A 21974-nucleotide genomic window follows, 5' to 3' on the forward strand; every position below is an offset into this window, starting at 1 on the left:
AAACCTCATATCGTCCAAAAAGGACATCAAATCCAAAGCCGATGATCAAATCACCTGCACGGAGACCAAACTCTCAAATGTCTAGAAAAATCAAACTGAAGACCAAATCTCTTCGGATCAAATAATCCATCGAAAATCAAATTGGAAAACAAATCGACCCGGAAGGAGAATCAAAAGACCATACTAGAACCCACTTTAGATCCAAATTAAATATAATTTGTACAAATTTTATATTTATTAAAAATAATACAATTTTTTGTCCACAATTAATTTTGACAAAATCAACAAATAAATATTTAACTATTACCCTTATAGTTATTTATAACAAATACTATTATTTTTATTATATTCTCTATTTTTATTTACTTAAAATTTTTAACTAGATTTTTTAAATACTTTTATTTTTTTACTTTTACCATTTGTTTTAATAAAATATATATATTTTTAATATCGTTGTAGGACCCACATAAATTAATTTTAATGAACCGAGGGGGAGGGATAAATATTTAATTTTTTATTATTAAGGTAGAATACTTGCTACCAAAAGCTGCTTCTAAATCGGAGCCTACAAATTTTAAATCCATTGCTAAATATAAGTAAAAATGATTGGGCGCCGCATCACTCCACCCGTAGCAATGGCAACCACAACGAACATACCCTCACCCTCACCCTCGCTGCTGCTACTGCAAAGATTTCCCATTATCCGTTTAATCAGGCTCCCCAATTCACCAAATTCATCTCCCTCCACAAAATCCGTGGCCGTCAAATGCAGCAAAGACGGCGGCCCAGGGAGTGGCGACGGGGGCAGTTTGAGGGACGCTCTGTCGGGTATGTTGGGCGAGAGAGTGGAGGAGCTTCTCAACAGAGAAGAGAACCGTGGGCTGTTGGATGAGCTAGAGCAAGCCTCTCAGCGAGTCGAAACGGCCAAGCAAGAGCTCGCCGAGATTGAAAAGCAAGAAGCCGAGGCCAAGAGCATGAGGGATTATATCAGTCGCCTCGAATCAAGAGCTTCTGTGGTAATGTATCGATCTAATTCATTATCCTTGGAAATTATTTTCGATTTTGTGATTGGGGAAAATTATGTGGATTGTGATTTTCATAGCTGAGGAAGTAGTGTATGAATTAATTCTGATAGCGTTCTTTTACTACACTTCTGGTTATAAAAGTCTTCACGATTTTTTTTTACAGTTTGGTTTTTTAATGAATGAATTTGGATGATCCTGGATATGAAATACGTTAGACTTTGGATTCATTGTTTGGTATTAGGATTCATTTAAAATAACTTTTAGTGTAAAAGAGTGTTTGAACTGTTTACTGTCTTACCTAATGAAACAAATGCATTAGAGATGTCGTCTGCATCGTTTTAGTTAAAATAACCTCAACCGATCGAGCCTTACGTTACATCTAATGTGAGAGCATACCCTATGGGAATTGGATTTGTGGATAATGGTGTTTACTGAACAATTCTAGTTGTTGTCATATGATTGAAGAGTTGATTAAAGAGTCAGCTGGTTTCATTGTGTTTGGTTAGAAAATTTACGGTATTTCTTGTTATGGATGTCTTGTAATATTATTCCTTTTCTTACTAATTTGAGTCTTATCATTTTGAGGGAGTTAGAGACGCATCAGCTAGCATGTGTAGTTAGAAATGTGTTTTTTTTTTTTTTTTTTTGGAAAAATGTGAATGAATAACAGGTTATATTTGTTATGTTTTTGAATGGAAATATGTTCTGATGTAATGGGTGGGAAAAAATATGTCAATTTAGATTGCAGTGGGAATATAAATTTTAAAACACAAATACAGTTTTGTGGGATCTTTGTGTGTTCATCTGTGTTTGGATTTTATTTTGGTATTTTGGGTTTCGGAAATTTTGATGTGAAAATAAATATTGTATATGATATTTTGAATGTAAAGTAGGTTTTGAAGAGAAAATAGAAAAGAAGTAGATTGAATACATGATAGAAAGCAAAATAAAAAAAGTGTATGAAATTAAGATTAAAGAGGAAGTGGGGTCTTCGGCCGATGCTTATTGACGACGGGGAGGACTTAGGCTTGTCCACGGGTTTAGATTTTATTTACTTATTTTTTTATTAATATATTATATTTTGAGTTGGGCTTGCCCTTTAGTTATTGGGTGAGGACTTATTTTATCTTAATAAGGTCTAGGTAATAGTATTTAAAGAGTAATTAAGGCGGGAGACTATCATTTTGAAACTTTGGAAATAAAGTAGCCGTCAGGCTTTGGGAAAACGATTGATATCGTTTGATTTTTCTTATCTTTTATTTCGTTTCTATCAATTGGTCCGACTTGTCGGATCCCGATCCTGTCATGGCAACAACACGATCAACAACAGAGTGACCGGACAAACTTGAAGTTGACTAGGCTGAGATGAAGGAGAACATGAAGTCGAAAACATCCAACTAGCAGGGATCATGGTGACTCTTACTGAATTATCGAAAGTGATTTTAAAATCCTCTGGATCGCAACAATCGGCGACATGCCACTATGTGAAGAATAGCGCGATGGCAGAGGGTGGCACACCGCCGCCCTCGGCACCCGCGCCACTACAACCAACACTGCAGCCCCCGACTGCTGTGCCACTGCGGCCGGCGATTGACTTCCGATCGTAGACTGGCCTGTGCAACTCTCATCCTTTAATGGTTCAAATCCGATAGGTTGGTTGGCCCGCGCCAATTAACAGTCTAAAATTCAGAACACTAGTCTGGAGATGAAGGTGCTGGTCATGGAAGAAGTTGCATTCTATTAGTCAACCTGGTTATGTAGTCGCAAACTGGGGCTGACATGGGAAGAATTTTCGCAAATGCTGGTGGCGAGATTTGTTACGCGTTTTAAAGGGAGTCATTTTGAACGATTGACAGACATTAAATATGTGAGATCGGTGAACGACTACGTAACTTTATTTGTTCAATTAGCTAGCCAAGTTCCGGGTTTGACGGATGCGCACTATCTGGGGTAATTTATAAAAGGTCTAAAGGACTCGATTCGAAGTTCCCTCTGCTTTCTTCGGCCCAAAGACTTAGAGAAGGCCATGGAGTTATCTAGAGGCATTGAGGATAATCTTTAGGTGCAAGTTGACAGACACCCATATCAAAATTTGAGCAGCCCGACACTGCACGTAAGCTCTATGTCCGGACCAAGCAACATGATTAAGGTTTCAGGGGTCAACTACAACGGACCTATTAGCAAAGTTTCCGATTATCCTTCTGTGGCTTGATTTGAGGCAACTAGTTAGTTAACAATCCGGAATCGATTTACTCGTCTCTCATCCCAATAAATTGTTGAATTGCGAGCCAAAGGACCATGTTTTCGCTACAAAAAACCATACACCCCAAAATATGAATGTCTTTTCAAACAATTGCGAGTCATGATAGCTTCAAACAATTGCGAGTCATGATAGCTGAAGAAGATGAAGAGGTCTTAGATCTTCAACATTTTGATTATTATGTACCTACGGGGCAAGAAGATTGGATGGGAGAGCAAACAGATGCATCGATAGAAGAGGGGACCTTAGTTTTTATCTTGTAGAGGGCTTTCCGAGCCAACGAACTGTGTGGTTGCATGGAGTTGTGCAAGGAAGGAAGGTAACAATATTAATCGATTGTGGCGCTAGTCACAATCTTATATATTTCTTAGTATCCACTTTACGATTACCACCTGATCGTACAGATAAATTTGTAGTTCAGTTAGGAGATGGACGAAGATGGGAATCCGAAGGATTATGCCGGGATGTTACGGTCTCATTACAAGGTTGTGAGGTAAAAACCAATTGTTTTGTATTTCCTTTTGAGGGTGTTGATATTATTTTCAGTATAGCTTGGCTAGCCACGTTGGGCAATGCTCAAACAGATTGGGAAGCTCTTGTTCTTTGAGTGGAAGGGCGGTTAAATAGTGCTGACACGTGACCAAAATCTAACCCAAAAGACGTTAGATCAAGCCTGTAAGGGAAGAAAAAACAAGAGGAAGATCAAAATCATTCCAGTTCTCATACTTCAACCTTGGCTACAAGGTCGATTCGAAGAATGATGAAATTGATAGAAAGCAACATTGAAAAGTGTGTGAAGTTAAGATTAAAGAGGAAGTGGGGTCTCGGCCGATACTTGTGTATTGACGACGGGGATGGGTTTAGGCGTATTGTCTGCGGGTTTAGATTTTATTTACTTGTTTTTCTATTAATATATTATATTGTGAATTGGGCTTGACCTTTAGTTATTGAATGGACTTATTTTATTTTTAGTAAGTATGGTTTAGGTAATAGTATTTAAGGAGTAACGGGGGTTGGAGACTATCATTTTGAAATTATGGAAATAAATTAGCCGTCAGGCTTTGGGTAAACAGTTGGTACCGTTTGATTGTTCATGGGCAAACAATTGATATCTTTTGATTTTTCTTATCCTTTATTTTGTTTCTTTCAATACACCTTAGTTGTAAATAGTGCGCTAAAGCGGTGTTGTAGTTATAGAGCGGATACCGGCGCTTTGTGAATCCGTTTTTACGCAATAGCAGCTATAGCACCATTTAGAGTTGGTGCATTGTGGAGCGCTATAAGCTCTATGTTTGTTCTTACATGTAAGACTATATATTTGTATTATATTTTAGTGATAATCAATCTACAAACACTTAGTTATAAAAGAAATTGTATGTATTTGGTTTAGATCATATAATATAATATTTATACAAGAGCCCCCTATCTACGCTAAAGCGAACATCAATGAGGAAGAAACTTATAGCTACTTCAGACTATAGAAAGGGAAGAAACATTGTCTAAGATGATGAACATACAATGGAACAAGTAAATGAAGATGAAGAAATGACTATATATATATATATATGTGTGTGTGTGTGCAAGATTAGCAGGGAAAACGGTGAAAGCGAGAAGAAAATTATTTATCAAATTTTGAATCTAACTAACCTTGATTATCTATCTTAGTAGTAGAGATTTAATTATTTTTGCTCATATAACTATACTATAGGTTTGTTTGTTTAGTGTTTTGATTTGAAGAAGTTTTTTTAATGTGAAGTTTAGAAAATTGTGTCGTTAATATAAAAATTAATATTTTATGTTGAATATTGACTTTTGTGAAAAAATAAAATATATATATTGGTAATCGTGTCGGAGAAAAAAAAATTGGGAATCATATATATTTTGACATTTTATTTGGTTTGACTGATAATTATGCAGTTATTAATTTATAGGTTTTTGTTATGAATTCTTATTATCAATTTTTACATATAATAATTTTTATAAGTATACTTTAAGTTTTTAAATAGTGGTCATCCAGCTATTTGCTGTCTCACTATAGCATTTTAGAGATTGATCGCTATTTGACGCTATGCAAGATTGACAACTACGGAATACACATAAGCAAACTCATAAACATGTACAGCTCCAAATTTAATGAGGGATAGAAAAACTACTATTATTGCAACAATTTAAACTGCAGTACCAACATTGTGTAATGGACTAAAAATGAAAATCAAAATCGAAAAGTGCAATGCTGTTATGTTCATTATATCTTTGATTGGTTCTTCACTATCAAAGATTTAGTTTAAGATAGCATATGGACGTTTCAAACATATTGTATAGTGCCAACGGCATTCTGTATGGTGTGTGTTTCTAACATATGTCATAATAAAGAATCAATTTCTTCAATTAGGATGAATGTAAGCATAAATGGAGTACATAGGAGGGAAAATAAATCATACCTATCATACATATGAAATTCCCGGTGCAAATAGCATTTGAAATGCAAATGCCTTGGCTTTGTTTCAGGAGTTGTCTGTATTGATATGACAACCACATATGTCTATCTAAAAACATTTAAGATCAGTTATTTGAAAGGTATTCTTCATGTAGCATTGTATGATATGACAGTATATTTTAACAACTTTAACGGAAGTTTGTTGATTGTCAAGAATTTCAAGTTTCTACATTGAACTATTACGAAGTCTTGTTTATTATTTCTTGGTGCTGATCAAATTTAGCTATTAAAGATTGCAGAATGCCAGAAAGAAATACTTGAAGCAAGAGGTATGATAGAGGAAGCCGAGCAATCACTGACAAACAGAGGCACTGATGCCTCAGATGAGATTCAAAGTACAAAGATAAATCAAGATTTGGAGAGAGTGGAATCTCTGAAAGCTGCTTTTGTTTCTGCTGTCTTCGGCACCCTGGCAGAATGTCCTATTGCATTATCTCGCGCTGCTAGCGATTCCCAGATGATATCTACTCTGGCAATAACCTTCATCAGCTGCGTGATGTTTGGAGTAACTTTTCGCTATGCAATCAGGCGAGATTTGGATAATTTTCAGCTAAAATCCGGGACATCCGCAGCTTTTGGCTTTGTGAAAGGTGTTGATAAATACTGCTCACCGTACCTCTGTATCTCATTATGTCATTTGGATATCTTTAGTAAATTGAATTTCCTAAAAAAACAGTGTATCTTTATCTTCCTTTGAAAACACTTGACTAAATTGCTACATACCCTTACTTGCACTTGATAGGGAATGCAAATATAAACAACGGCGCATTTTAACTTTTAGGATTGAACATACATTAGCCTTGTTAGATGTGTGTTCTTAAATAAATATGCTACTAAATCCCTATGCTCTGAAAACCTTACGTGCTCAATGTTACAAATGTAGGATTGGGTATGCTTGGAGCTGGGCTTCCAGTGGAGATGGATGCAAACAGCATTTTCTCGATTGCTTTAGACGGTGCGGTTAGTATTTCAGAAAATCTTTTGGTATTTCTATTTGCAGGAATTGCTCTTGATTACTGCTTTAAGTTGAGGATCATAAGCCCATTTCCAATGGATCTATCGGTTACTAGTTCCAAGGACATAACTAGGGATATATCATAGATAACGTATGCATTTTGTTAATAGAAAATACGAGCTCTTCTAGTCAATATTCATTAATCGAAATCTTGAGTAGATTGAGAAGCTGCAACAGCTTTCATCTTATTAAACATCTCGTATTATGGTTATTTCACTTGAGAACTTTTTTTATGTGCATTATATATGTGAATATGTATGAAATACAAGTTTTGTAATTGTTCGTAGCATAATTATGACGTCCTAATTGCTGGATGATGAATGTGGATGGACTTCCGGTGACTTCTAACTCAATAATTTTTAGGGAGTGTTGCATTTTTGTAGTTGTGGCATTAGCTTAGTTTCACTGGATGTTAATGTTCATTTTGTTATCTTGAGGAGGATTCAGTGATATCTGTTTTAAATAATATCGGAACCCGCAGTCACTACTCTTTTTTAAGTGCGTAAGGATGTGTTTGTTTGGAAATTTGAATTTTGCGTTAAAATTTGAATAGTAAAAATTTTGAATTAAAATAGTTTAATAATATTATATAAATAGATATTGATGTGATATTTTGAATGTAATATTGATTTTTAGTATAATATAAAAAATAAAAATTAAGTATTTAATTTGATATTTTTGGGGAATTTTTTTTTTTTTTTTTTTTATGAATATGACACCCTAAGTAAACCTCTTGGTAGTTTGCAAATTATGCACACCAGAGACGATCCATGTGTGACATGTAAGACTTGGAAGTGTCGAGGGTTTGAACTGATGACTTTACGATTACAAGTTCACCTTACACCAATAGATTATCCCTTATGGGGGACGACTCAATGATATCTTTTTTGAATAGACCGTATTCAAATTATACATACACAAATAAAATGATGTTCGAATACAATATACTTAGCTGAATCCAATGTCAAAAGAATGCATGTGCTCTCACATTAGTGTTCGAATGTAATGCAAGCATTCCATACAAACTTTACACTCGAACATCACTTTAGAGCACAACTCGAGAGTTCAAATGCAATGCTTTTGTCATTTAACACGTCTTCCCTTAAATTTCACCCAATCGATCTGCCTCTCTACCCGAGGTTATGTAGGAAATGGTTTGAATGTTGATTAGGGACAACAATATTTGAAATATAGATTAATTTATTATTGAGCAATTATATTAATATTGGTATCATGAATAAGTATTCAATGTATTGCATAAGCCTAAATCTTCCACATTTCGATTATCAATTTATCACATATGGCCATTATTTACCACATTTCATGTCATCATAATTTGTATAGTTCACTATCCCAGTCTAACCCCCTTGGCAGAAAAGCTACATACACTTAAAACTTATACAACAAATAAAAAAACAATATTCCAACACCTGCAGTCCATCAAAGCTGTAGCTTTATCAGGGCAAAAACAGAATATCTATCATCACTAAATAATATATATTGCCATGCATAACAAAATCATATTTTAAAGATAAGAAGAAGGCCAAGAATCATACTAACAAAAATAACTCTCAAGCCAACATTCCAATTAAATAATTCAATCACAAAATCATCATGACACATCACAACTCATTCAGAATGCCAAATTATATATCCTCTAATTAGTAGCATCCTTATGTACCAACATCAAAAGCTTAAAATGGGTATCAGAAAATCACAGGCATGAGGCATTGAGTACCAACACACTAAATTAAATGGACATTCTATGAGAACACAAGACACATTTAAATAACTATGACCGAGTGGCAGTGTAAGTAAATACTATTTGTTTTTGCCTATGGATTCAGTGCAGAACAGAGTTATCTTGCAAACAACATTGGAAAATATTTGATCAAAGCATGCTAAGAGTTTAGTTAAATTAATTAAAATTTATACTTCTATCAATTGCACAACATTATTAGATATTACGCCACAACCTGAGAAAGATACAGTCGCTAAATGAACAAGCTTGGAAAAATGTATTAGGCAGAGGGCAACAACTTACAAATAGTGCAAGGATCTTAATTTTAGAGCTCTTATTCCCCTATATTTTCTTGCAACTTCAAGGCAGGCCTGTATTCGAATTCATCTCATGAATTATGATGCAATTATAAAATATAGAAAAACATTCAATCGAAATGATATATCATTGTAGGAATCCCAATAGAAAAAAAAAAGTTATCCTGGATCCATGTTTATTATATCGCAAAGCTTTATGTTTCTTGCCAAGTCAGGGCCAATCAGCATATCATCCGGTCTCTGAAATTCTAAAACAAACACAATTGCAAACATCAATTTAGTAACAAGAAAATCCCCGATTAGGTGTCCAATAGTAAAATTTATTACTCTACTTTCGCCTAAGGTGTAGTTAAGAATATTTCAAGCTCTGTTCTAATTGCAAGCCTTATAACATGTTCCAAATGAGTTGCTAATATTAAAGGGAGCACTTGCTATCCTTCAAGAATCACATATTCTGCATATATATATAGAATTACGATATATTTATTTAAATAATGGTAAAAATAATAAATATGGTAAAGATGAAGGCAGTAATTAATTAATTATTTAACTTTGAACTTACATTTTTGATAGCGTTAAGGTGCACAAACTTGACTAAATTCCAACACCGCAGATCCTCGTCTATGACCTGCAATTAATTTGATTTGATTGAATTACGACATTCATTCATTTATGCATAAAAAAAATACATGCTCAATTTTTCCATTTATAAACATAAATTGAGAATCTGAAATAAAATTGCTACAATTACTTATTAGATATACATGAGAAGTGAATTCCATTTTACTGTAGACTTCCCAATCCATATGATCCCATTCTCTTCCTTATAGCTTTGTGTTCTTCCCAAACAACATATCATACATTTATTTTTGTCCTATACTTCATGAAAATTAATTGAGATTGTTAAAATATACTATGGGTATGCTCTGTAAAATTTCGCCAGATTTCTACTATTCACTAAAATTTATCCCCCTAAAAATATCCAATCAAATACTTATTTTTTAATTTTTATATTATACTAAAAATCAATTTTACATTCAAAACATCGTATTAACACTTACTTATATCACATCATACAACTATTCCAATTCAAAATTTTTATTTATCAAATTCCAACTCAAAATCCAACCCCCCAAAAAACACACCCTATAATAATTTAATAAAAATCATCATAAGGTGGTTTAATAGCTCACTGGTAGCTTTTGGTAGCAAGCCGGGGATTGGACAAGAAAGTAGAAAATCATGATCCGTGTGTAATAAATCTTGTTTAATTTGGTAGTAGTAAGCCATTATTTCCGCCTGAATAAGATATTTATTCATCGTTCAATAAGGGATTTATTTCTTTTGTCAAAAATAAATAAACAAAAATGTGGTTCTCACAATTTGGAAAGACAAACTTGAAATCAAGAAACTCCTCAAATTGCGTTCAATGGCATCCCTTTTTAAGCTTGAAACTTCCCTTTTCAACATGCATCGGCCTTGCTTGAGGTACGGGAGAGCTTCAATCATTCCAACGGCGAGTAGTGTTTCTGGGTAGATACTCATACTTTGTGTCCGAAGGATCAGGCAAGAAATGAGTGAACTCAACAAGTAGGTCATGGTGTCCACGGAAAAGAACTTCAACCTACAAACGAGCATCACAAACTCATTAACTTTCAAATAATATTCCTTCTGATAAAAAAACATCCAGGAAGTGTGATCATAGCATACCTCCTGATGAACTTCCGTTATGGATTTACGACCGCTTCTGTACATATTCAAGAGTTTAAGGAATGATATGTAAACATGATCCTGACCTTGAAATGTAGCCTGCAATTAAAAATTTAAAGCTTTTTACTCAATTCTGGAGAAGTTTAAGATATGAATACAGGAATGTAGCAATGAAAGGCTTTGCTGACGTACCTTGATTTTGCTAACGAAATTGATAGCTTCGTCGAATTCTAGTGGCTCCTCCAGAGATTCATCCTCAGGGAGTGTGATTTCATATCCTTCTGGCAAAAAGGCATTGAACCCCAAAATTAGGCCCCAATTACCTTCGAATAGCTCCTTAACTTTGGCTATGACGCCGTCAATATCAATTCTGCAAATAACCACAACAAATATCTGAGTCTGCGAGTGAGTAGTTTGTAAATGAAAAGGCAAAAGTTAAGAACAAACTTCTTCTACCTTCGACCCTTGAAAGCTTTTATGACATCAAGAAATTCATCATACTTATCCTTCCTGTCACGAAAATTTTCCTTCACAGTCCTCAGATAAATTAAGGAATCTGCTGTTGTCACTTTCGGCGCAGCCACCGGCACGGACCTTCATTTCCCCCAAAATACAAATCCATATGACAAAATACAAAGATCGTCACAGCAATCAAGAGAATCAAAATTCCTTCACCAACATCTCAAATTTATCACATAATCAAAACCAAACATGTAATTGTTAGGAAAAAAAAAAATCAATAACCTTCTATTAATTAATCCCCAATGACCTTAAAACTCATAAACTAAGAAAGAAGATATGCAGATATTATTTAACCGTAGAAACCATAATCAGGAGTGCGAATCGTCTCAATTTGATGAGTTCATAAAGAATGCTATAACTGGACAGTAGGATCATCATCGCTTACAATATGAAAATATCTAAATCGAAAAAAAAAAAAAAAAAAAAAAAAAAACCAAATTAAAGACTTACGGTTCGACGGGGGAAGGCGGCGACACGGCCGGGAGTTTGCCTTCGGAACCGACGAACCCATCGTTTCCAGACTCCTTCATTTCCAAGATCACGCTTCAATGCAGTGCAATAGAGAGGAAGGCGGAGTTGGAGGCGGCGGAAGAGGAGGGAGTAGTGATTAGGGTTTCTTTAGAGTGAGTAGAAACGTTATATGGGGAAGATGAGGGGTATAATAGAAAACTCACCTCGCCATCTATATTAGTGTTTATCGGTTCGGGGTTCGGGTACGGTGATGAATAATAGTTTCGGCACCGAGCCGAATATATTCTAGCCATTAGATTAAATTTATGATAAACGGTTAAGATTGTTTGCATTGGTAAAATAGTCATTTTGACTAAATGTTAATAAAACATAAATTTCTTCATTTATATCTATAATTTAGAAATTATATATATTGTTATGAAATATATCAAATATAACTATAGTAATAATATATAATATATGTATATATATGTATGTATGTATGAGTGTTTGTATATAATTCAGAGAGAGAGAATGGAAAGAGCCGAGAGAGAGACAAAGTGGAAATAAAATTTTTATAAATTATATCTATTATTAGTACACAAGATTTAGGTCTATTTATAGACCATTTACAAAGACACTATTAGTCATCAAATTGGGTGATTCATCAATGCAATTAAACGACACCTATCATTATATATATATATATGATGTGTTTATACAAAATAATGACACCTATCTTAATAACTAATAAGTCATAACACTCCCCTTTAAGTGTCATTAACTGTAATGAATACGCCTCGTTAGAACCTTACTAGGAAAAAACCCAACACGACAAAAATCCTAGTCAAGGAAAAAGAGTACATCATTCATGCATTAAAAATACTTCAATTGATGTGGACATCACTTGAAATATTACTCCCCCTGATGTGGACATCATTTGAAATATTGCAACCGACTCATCCCGATGATCTTTACTAATTTCTCGAACGTTGCGGTCGGTAAAGCCTTGGTCAACAGATCTGCTAAATTTTGGTCTGATCGAATCTGCTGCACATTTATCTCACAATTTTTCTGGAGATCATGAGTAAAGAAAAATTTTGGTGAAATATATTTCGTTCTATCTCCCTTGATATATCATTCTTTCAGTTGCACTATACAAGCTGCATTATCTTCGTACAAAATAGTATGAGGATTATCATTTTTATATTTCAAACCACAATTCTGTAAAATGTGGTGAATAATTGATCTTAGCCAAACACACTCTCTACTGGCTTCATGAATTGCTATTATTTCTGCATGATTTGAAGATGTGGCGGTTAATGTTTGTTTAGTGGATCTCCAAGATACCACTGTACCGCCACAAGTAAACATATAGCTAGTTTGAGATTTAGCTTTATGCGGATCAGAAAGATACCCAGCATCTGCATATCCAATCAATTCATGTCGAGATCCTTTTGGATATAATAGACCAAGATCAATAGATCCTTATAGATAACGAAAAATATGTTTGATTCCTTTCCAATGTCGTTGTGTTGGCATTGCATTAAATCTGGCTAATAAATTTACAGCAAACGCTATATCTGGTCTAGTACTGTTAGCCAGATACATTAGTGCACCAATAGCACTTAAATATAGTACTTAAGGACCAAGTGCTTCCTCATTCTCTTCTTTTGGTCTAAAAGAATCTTTAATAGGATCGAGAGTTCTAACGACTATTGGAGTACTTAATGAATGTGCTTTATCCATTGCAAATCGTTTCAATACCTTCTGGGTACATGTAAATTGATGTATCAAAATCCCATTTTCCAAATGTTCAATTTGTAGACCAAGACAAAATTTTGTTTTCCCGAAATCTTTAATTTCAAACTCCCTTTTCAAATATTCAATAGCTTCTTGGATCTCTTCAGGGGTTCCAATTAAATTCAAGTCATCCACATAGACAGCTATTATTACAAAATTTCTCCCATTTTTCTTTATAAAAATACACGGACAAATGGAATCATTGGCATATCCCTCTTTCAATAATGATTCACTGAGACAACTATACCACATGCGACCAGATTGTTTGAGCCCATACAAAGACTTTTGTAATTTAATAGAATAACATTCTTTTGGCTTTGATTTATATGCATCAGGCATACTAAATCCTTCAGGGATTTTCATATAAATATCACTATCCAACGAGCCATATAAATATACAGTTACAACGTCCATCAGACGCATATCCAAATTGTCATGTACTGCCAAACTGACAAGATATCGAAATATTATTCCATCAATTACTGGAGAATATGTTTCATTAAAATCAATTCAGGTCTTTGTGAAAAACTTTGAGCAACAAGTCTTGCTTTATATCTGGCAATTTCATTATTCTCATTTCGCTTTCGAATAAATACCCATTTATAGCCAACAGGCTTAACACCTTCAGGTGTTTGAACAATGGGTCCAAAAACTTTTCGTTTTGCCAGTGAATTTAATTCAAACTGGATCGCATCTTTCCATTTTGACCAATCTATTCTTTTCCGACGTTCATCAACTGATCTAGGTTCTGGATCCTCGTCATTTTCCATTAGATTAAGTGCTACATTATATGCAAAAGCATTATCCATAATTGTATCACTTCGGTTCCAATGTTTTCCAGTAGTAACATAATTTATTGAATTTTCAATAATTCCATTCTCTTCAGAAGAAATTCTATTAGGATTAACATCCTCATTAAGTTTATCAAGATCAATTTCTCTAGAAATCTGATCCATGTTATTACATGTTTCTTGAGGGTTTTGATTAACATTCAAATCTTCAATAATTTCATTTGTTCCTCTTTTCTTTCGAGAATTTTTATCCTTGGAACCTACAGGTCTGCCACACTTTAGGCGTACATTTGATTCATTAGCACTTTGTATTTTGTCTCCAGGAATAACAATTTTAGCAGATACGTTTTCAGCAGCTATATAAGATCTAGTGACCTTGCTGGCGTCACAAAAAGCATCAGGCAACTGATTTGTTATTCGCTGCAAATGTAAAATTCTTTATACCTCTAATTCACTTTGACTTGTACGAGGATCAAGAAAACTGAATGGTATTTTCTAAGTAATTTCCTTTTTCAGTTGATCAGTTTCTCCCCCTAATATCGGGAAATGCGACTCGTCAAAATGACAATCAGCAAAACGAGCTGTAAACGAATCACCAATTAATGGTTCAAGATATTTAATGATAGATGGTGATTCGTACCCGACATATATCCCCAATCTCCGTTGGGGGCCCATTTTTGTACGTTGGGGTGGTGCAATTGGCACATAAACCGCGCACCCAAAAGTTCTCAAATGTGAAATATTAGACTTTTCATTGTACACTAATTGTATTGGGGAGTAGCTATGATAGCTGATCGGTCTTAATTTTATCAGTGTTGCTGCATGCATAATTGCATATCCCCAAGCAGATACGGGAAGTTTGGATTTCATTAGCATAGGTCTTGCAATTAATTGCAGTATTTTTATAAGTGATTCAGCTAGACCATTTTGAGTATGTACATGAGGTACATGATGTTCAATGTCAATTCCAATAGACATGCAATAATCATCAAAAGTCTTAGATGAAAATTCACCAGCATTATCAAGACGAATTTTCTTTATTGGGTGATCTAGAAACTGAGCTCGTAATCTAATTATTTGAGCAAGCAACCTCGCAAATGCCAAATTGCGGGTAGATAATAAACACACATGCGACCATCTAGTAGATACATCAATAAGTACCATAAAATATCGAAATGGTCCGCATGGTGGATCTACATGTCCACATATATCACCCTGAATTCGTTCTAAAAATGAAGGGGATTCAGTTCCCACTTTTGCCGGTGATGGTCTAGTTATTAACTTTCCTTTTGAGTAAGCAACACATATAAACTCATTTGTTTTTAATACCCTTTGATCTTTCAAGTTATCACCATTGGAATTTCCAATAATTCATCTCATTATAGTATTACCAGGATGCCCAAACCGGTCATGTTAAATCATAAAATCTATAGACTTCTTGTCTACCAGATATGTCTCAACCACATTAATCTTTGTGCAATATAATCCGGAAGACAATGAAGGCAATTTTTCTAATATATATTTATGTCCATCAATGAATTTTGTAATTAACAAAAATTCATTATTTGTCTCACTTGATGTCTTAATATGATATCCATTTATGCGAATATCATTAAAACTCAACAAATTTCTTTGAGATTTACTATAATATAGTGCATTTTGGATATCAAGTTTTATTCCTTCGGGGAGAAAAATTATCGCTCTTCCAGAGCCCTCAATTAACTTCGCACAACCACTTATGGTATTCACCTCAATTTTTTTTCAACTTTAGGTTGGTGAAATATTTCTTATATTTCAATATGGTGTGCGTTGATGCACTATCAATGAGACATAAACTGTCTTCCATATTATTCATTATAACGTGCTCAACATTCATATTTCTTCTTCTGGGAGAAATATAAAAATAAATATATCAAAAATATGGAGAAAATACATAGTTGTCATATCATTACAAAATGTAAGGAGCAAAAACTACATGTGTTACAAAAATATATACATATATCTATCTGCATTTTATATCGCATTTCCAGGATTTTCATAGTACCCACCTTCAGGGTGTACTAGAAAATCAGATACATCTAGCTGCGTATTATCATTACATTTATCACCCCCACTTCCACTGGCAACATTCTCTGAAAAATTAATTTCTGGGAGATTGACATTTTCCAGTGCTTTAACTTCTTCGGGTACTTTATCTTTCTGTTTCAGGAAATTTTGGTACAGCTCAACGAAATAAGAATTGGAACGACAATTTCTGAACCAATGTCCTGTCATTCCGCAGCGATAACATTTGTCCTCGCTTTTCTTTGAACTCTGACCAACATCATTCTGAAGCCGCTTCATAGGCCTATTTGATTCCTGCTCATCAAAATATCCCTGACGGTAATAATGTGAAACAAACCTGCCACGACCTCGTCCACGGTCGGCTCCACGTCCACGACTCATTCCACATCCACGACCAAATCCACGTCCACGACTAAATCCACGTCCACTGCGTTGTCTGCGACCTCGTCCGCGGTAGAATCTAGGCATATTATTTAAACACTGAGTCGCATTCACTTCAGGGAATGGACTCGCACCAGTTGGCCTCGATTCGTGATTTTTTAACAATAATTCGTTATTCTGTTCAGCAACAAGTAGACAAGTAATAAGATCACAATATTTATTAAAACCCCTTTCTCGATATTGTTGCTGTAAAACTATATTAGAGGCATGAAATGTGGTAAATGTTTTTTCCAACATATCCCTATCATAAATATTTTCTCCACAAAATCTTAACTGGAACGTGATTTTGAACATCATGAAATTATAATAGGCAACTGTTTTAAAATCTTGCAAACGCAAGTGTTGCCATGCATGTTTCACTTTTGGTAATATAACAGATTTCAAGTGTCCAAATCGATCTTTCAAATTTGTACATAATTCAAATGGATCTTTCACCATTAAATATTCCATTTTCAGGGCTTCGTCAATATGACGACGCAAGAAAATCATTGCCTTTGCACGTTCTTGATTTGTGCATTCATTTTCACTAATTATTGTTTTCGAAAGCCCTATGGATTCGAAGTGCATTTCGACATCCATTACCCACGGCATATAATTATTTCCGGTAATTGCCAGTGGGCGAAATTCAAAATTTGCTATATTAGACATTGTTAAAAGAAACTAAATAGTTACCAGAAATTCCGCAACCTTCCGAGTAATACAACAAAAACAACAACAAAAAAAATACGCTATCTTTATATGCACTTCCTCGGCAAAGCCTCGTGCTGATAACTTGTTATGAAATATATCAAATATAACTATAATAATAATATATAATATATATGTATATATATGTATGTATGAGTGTTTGTATATAATTTAGAGAAAGAGAATGGAAAGAGCCGAGAGAGAGACAACGTGGAAATAAAATTTTTATAAATCATACCCATTAGTACACAAGATTTAGGTCTATTTATAAACCATTTACAAAAACCATTAGTCATCAAATTGGGTGATTCATCAATGCAATTAAACGACACCTATCATTATATATATATGATGTGTTTATACAAAATAATGACACCTATCCTAATAACTAATAAGTCATAACATATATCGATTTATGCAATTATCACACTTACGTTTTTGTGGTTGATCGTAAACTAAAATATTTCACACCGAAAAAAATTATACTTATACTATTTGTTGATTTTCAATCATAGAAAAAATCGTTTAAACAAAATAAGTGTTAGGACTGGGCCCAACTCAACACTGATATGATAGTGTCTGTTTTAGGCTGTGCTCGTACGGATTTGTATTTGAACTTTCTCCAAGAAATAATAAAAAAATTCTTTCCGGATATCTCGATTCACCAAATTTGGCGGCTCCCCCAGGGTCCCTCATCTGAGATTACATAAGCTAAAAGACTACGACGGAAAGACAAGCCAGAATTTCTCGAACGAACCGCACTCCTTCGCACCCGATCAATGAAGACTCAAAGCGAACTCGTTTGGTGAAAAGTTTCCGAATACCATTGGATGTGTTATCTTTATCACAAAAGGCCTTATGGAATTGATGTGGGACTTATAAGGTGTTAGATTTTATTCAAATCTTTCAATGTAGGACTTGAGTTTGCACCATAACAATTATTCCCTCAAACCAAGGACCAACAAATAGGTCTTCGCTACCTACTTTGCACTGTTTATCACAAAGGGACTCACTACCTGACCAACCACAACTGTCAGGGTCGACCCAACGTCAGGAGACTTTCGAAACAAGGTATTTTCACATATCACGAGGGCTTCCTACAACCACAACCAATGTTCAATGCCACCCAGTCCACTCTACTAATGAACCAGGCTCTAATACCACTGTTGAGACTGGGTCAACTCAATGCTAGTATGATATTGTCCGCTTTGAGCTGAGCTCGCACGGATTTGTTTTTGGACTTCCTTCAAAAGGCCTCATACTAGTGAAGTTCATGCGTGACTAGGGATGGGAATAGGCCGGGCCGCCTGTCAGGGGCCTACGGTCTGACCTACATAAGGTCTAGCTTGGCATGATCTATTTACTAAAAATGCCAGGTCAAAAAAATTTTAAAGCCTTTTTAATTAACAGGTCAGCCTACTTAACATTATTATTTTTTTATAAAAATACGTTTTATAATTATATATTAAAAATAACTTTCTATCTAATAATAATATTTATTAAATAATTTTAACTATAAATTTATTATAAAAAATAGAATTTTTTAACTTTTGTATATATTATATAATTGTTTATACTTTATTTATTTTTTATTTCTAACTAAATTTAGAGATAAATAAATAAATAAAAATATTATGTAATTTTTTAAATAGGCTTGTAGGCCAGACCAGACTTCTAAAAAGGCCGGGCTCAGGCTCTTAAAAAAAAATTTCAGACTTACATGTAACACCCCCAGTTAGCTCATACTGGAAATGCTACCGCCACACTGCATCATGAGGCCGTCATCTCCTACTTCGGGCCCCACAATACAGTGTTAAGGCTAAAATTAACCATAAAAGCTCATTATTATATAACAAAATCTGATTTATAAATATTTACAAAACACACCCCTTAACAAAAGGTTTTTCCGGTTTAAAACTTTACATATAATACAATAGACGTAAGTTCACTCACTCAGTCCGTCTTTCTATATCCCGAGACGTCCCCTGTCTCGGATGTGCCATGCATACCTGAAACAAATATTTTCTTAAAAGCAGTCTAGAATTAAATCCATTTTAAGAACTACATGAAATGTGTCATTTTATACCTTTTTAAAATAAAGTTTAATTCTCGTTTATCATAATATACGTGTCATGCCATGCAAATAGTGAAATGATGCAATACAGATATCAAACTCAACAACAATGCACATCCACATATATATATACATCCGCCGAAGTGAACAGCCAGAATAACTCGGCTCCATAATAATAGGGTCACTGCATTTATCTAAGTGAGCAGCCGGAATACCCTCGGCTCCGCAATAACAAGCTCACTAGACCATCATCAATAAATAGCCGAAAAATCCTCGGGTCAAGGAAGGACCTGATAAACCTATAATAATATAACAGTCATCCAGTCACTCCCATATACCCACCATACAACTCCTACAATCAATACATGGATAGCCGAATGTTGTCGCCATTAACCACAAGACGCCCCATAGTCTGTGATAGCGAAGATAGGACCCCCAAACTAGCCCTATCCCGTATAATGTAGCAGAATCCGTGCAACCTGGAATCACCCAAGGGAAACCCGAAAACTCTACTCCTCCTCGCGCGCCCTAACGGGATCACGTTTAGAGTTTGGTATATGATCCTAAACTACCAGTAGACCTCACCAGTGGCCAACCCAATGAGTGGAACAACACCGAACATGAATGATTAGACCAAATACGTCTAAACTACAATGAGTCTAATCCTTGAATGACCGTGCGACTAAGTCACCCAGTTGTGCGACTACTATCGTCCACTATCGCCAAAGTGTTACGGTACATCGGGGTCGAATATCCTAACCCCAGATGATGCCCTCGCCTAACACTACCGCACACAACAACTAGACGATAGATCCATAAAATATATCCGATAAACCGTGCAATATGTGTGCAGTATGTCAAATAAGTGAATTTATTGAAAATGGCTGATGAGACAACTCACATATCCTCATTTTCATAAATTCACCCACTCGATCAAATACATATATCAAATATCATAAACCGTGAAGTCTCCCACATGCATACGCACACATATATATAAATATATACATGCACTGACAAAATGATTCACATAATATCACGTTAACATATTAATTAGAATCGCATGTAACATGCATACCTAATTTCTTAAAATTAGATTTAATTCCCTACTGATTACCTCTTATCGACACTCCCTAGCTTTTGCAATCTCACCCAAATCTCCTCCAACGTACACCTGTCCCATTATTTACTCAAATCAGATGAGCTATATGTTTATTCATACGGGCTACTTGCTTATTCAAAAGCTAATTTGTATAATTAACTTGTTGGGTTTCAAACTTTTATATTTATTAGACTACGATATTCTAGCTATAAAACTCTTATACCTCATAATATTTATATCGCCCAATTATTAAATAAAAATACTTAAATATATGAATAAACAGGCATGTGCAATACACTGCCGTTTTCAATTCGGCTCGGATCGATACGAAATTCTCAGAATATAATGCTAGGACTACGAATAGGCTATTAGCTAAAGAAATTCGTCGATTAAATAGCCAAATAGCCAGTTATGAATTTTTGAAGAATTTCTAATTTAATATCTTCAATATCTAAATTCATATTAAAATTCATAATTAAATTCTAAGTATAACAAAGAATACAATACCGAAGTCAGAATCGAAATCGGACGACTAAATCTTTTTCTTTCTTATTTTCTTATTTTCCTTCTTTCTTCCTCCTCTTTTCTTTCTCCTGCGGACGTCTGCTTTTGCTTTTCTTTTCTTCACAAATGGGTTTGCTTATTTTATATATATATATATATATTATTATATTATTATATATATATATATTATTTTTTATATTTATCTTAATCGATATTTATCTGTTTAACAGTCTTTTCAATCATAATCAATATATAAAATAGGAATAAAATTTATTCCAAAATATTAATTTCTTGATTCCAAAATATTATAAAAATATTTATTTGCTATAATAATATTATTTTATACACTCCAAAATCGGGGTATTACATTACAGGCTAGGCTTAGGCCAAATATTTTTAAAACAGGCCAGGCCTATTTAGCCAAAGCCTGGCATGACCTGACCTATTTCCGACCCTATGCGTGACTTATAGGATGTTAGATTTTCTTCAAATCTTCTAATATAGGACTTGGGTTTGCACTTCAACAATTCTTCCCTCAAACTAAAGACCAACAAATGAGCTCCCCTCCAATGATATTTCATTGATTTGCACACCTTGGGCCGCCTAGCCATATTGCAGATTCCAATCACGAGGTCAATGAGGTCGAAGGCTTCCTACCACCACAATCAACGTCCAATGTCACCCAAACCACTTTACCATCCAATGTTAGGACTGGGTCAACTCAACATTAGTATGATACACTACCAATAAACTTAATTTTTGTAGCAGTTATAATGTCGGTAACTATAGATCTATAATAAAAAGTAGTTTTAGTTATGAAATTTATCGTAACAAAAAAAATTAATTTGGTCAACGTTCTATATTTTATTTGTTTCGATAATTTATTAGTAACAATTACAATTATTACGGAATATCGTCTTGAAAATATATTTGTTACGTGTATTACTCTGTAACAAAAGATAAATAAATGT

General features: G+C 34.4%; 2 protein-coding genes across 5 annotated transcripts in view; one reads left to right on the forward strand and one right to left on the reverse strand.

The window, feature by feature from the left end:
• Positions 1-573: 573 nt before the first annotated feature.
• LOC127255404 (uncharacterized) overlaps positions 574-21974 on the forward strand; it is a 75834-nt gene continuing 54433 nt past the window's right edge. The window contains exons 1-3 of one of the 2 annotated variants that reach the window (XM_051280918.1): positions 584-1016; positions 6015-6372; positions 6666-7051. In XM_051280918.1, the coding sequence (XP_051136875.1) occupies positions 603-1016; positions 6015-6372; positions 6666-6883 (990 nt within the window). In that variant the 5' untranslated portion in view covers positions 584-602 and the 3' untranslated portion in view covers positions 6884-7051. Of the gene's footprint in view, positions 1017-6014; positions 6373-6665; positions 7052-21974 lie in introns of those variants that run through there. The other variant, XM_051280917.1, reaches the window with a different exon arrangement.
• Positions 8775-11733, reverse strand: LOC127255407 (paired amphipathic helix protein Sin3-like 4). 3 transcript variants are annotated; one of them, XR_007839622.1, is made up of 7 exons: positions 11538-11732; positions 11022-11159; positions 10758-10935; positions 10566-10664; positions 10236-10479; positions 9418-9483; positions 8775-9095 (listed from the first exon to the last, which is right to left on the reverse strand). XR_007839622.1 is itself a non-coding variant. In XM_051280920.1 (5 exons), the coding sequence occupies exons 1-5, from the start codon at positions 11615-11617 to the stop codon at positions 10357-10359; spliced, it is 618 nt and encodes a 205-aa protein (XP_051136877.1). In that variant the 5' UTR covers positions 11618-11733; the 3' UTR covers positions 10019-10356. The 3 variants fall into 3 exon arrangements, 1 of the variants encoding a protein (XP_051136877.1); XR_007839621.1 differs by having other exon boundaries at positions 8775-9103; XM_051280920.1 differs by lacking the exons at positions 8775-9095; positions 9418-9483 and having other exon boundaries at positions 10019-10479; positions 11538-11733.

Source organism: Andrographis paniculata, unplaced genomic scaffold (genome assembly GCF_009805555.1).
Source record: "Andrographis paniculata isolate CXL003 unplaced genomic scaffold, ASM980555v1 Contig54END, whole genome shotgun sequence".
In the NCBI taxonomy this organism is placed as follows: Eukaryota; Viridiplantae; Streptophyta; class Magnoliopsida; order Lamiales; family Acanthaceae; genus Andrographis; species Andrographis paniculata.

Bases quoted from the DNA above. Each gene is read 5' to 3' on its own strand.
- LOC127255407 (XM_051280920.1), bottom strand. From the start codon at position 11,617: ATGAAGGAGTCTGGAAACGATGGGTTCGTCGGTTCCGAAGGCAAACTC. The intron at 11,160-11,537 runs GTAAGTCTTTAA...GGGGAAATGAAG, and splicing joins CCGCCTTCCCCCGTCGAACC to GTCCGTGCCGGTGGCTGCGC. The intron at 10,480-10,565 runs GTATGCTATGAT...GCTCGTTTGTAG, and splicing joins TAACGGAAGTTCATCAGGAG to GTTGAAGTTCTTTTCCGTGG.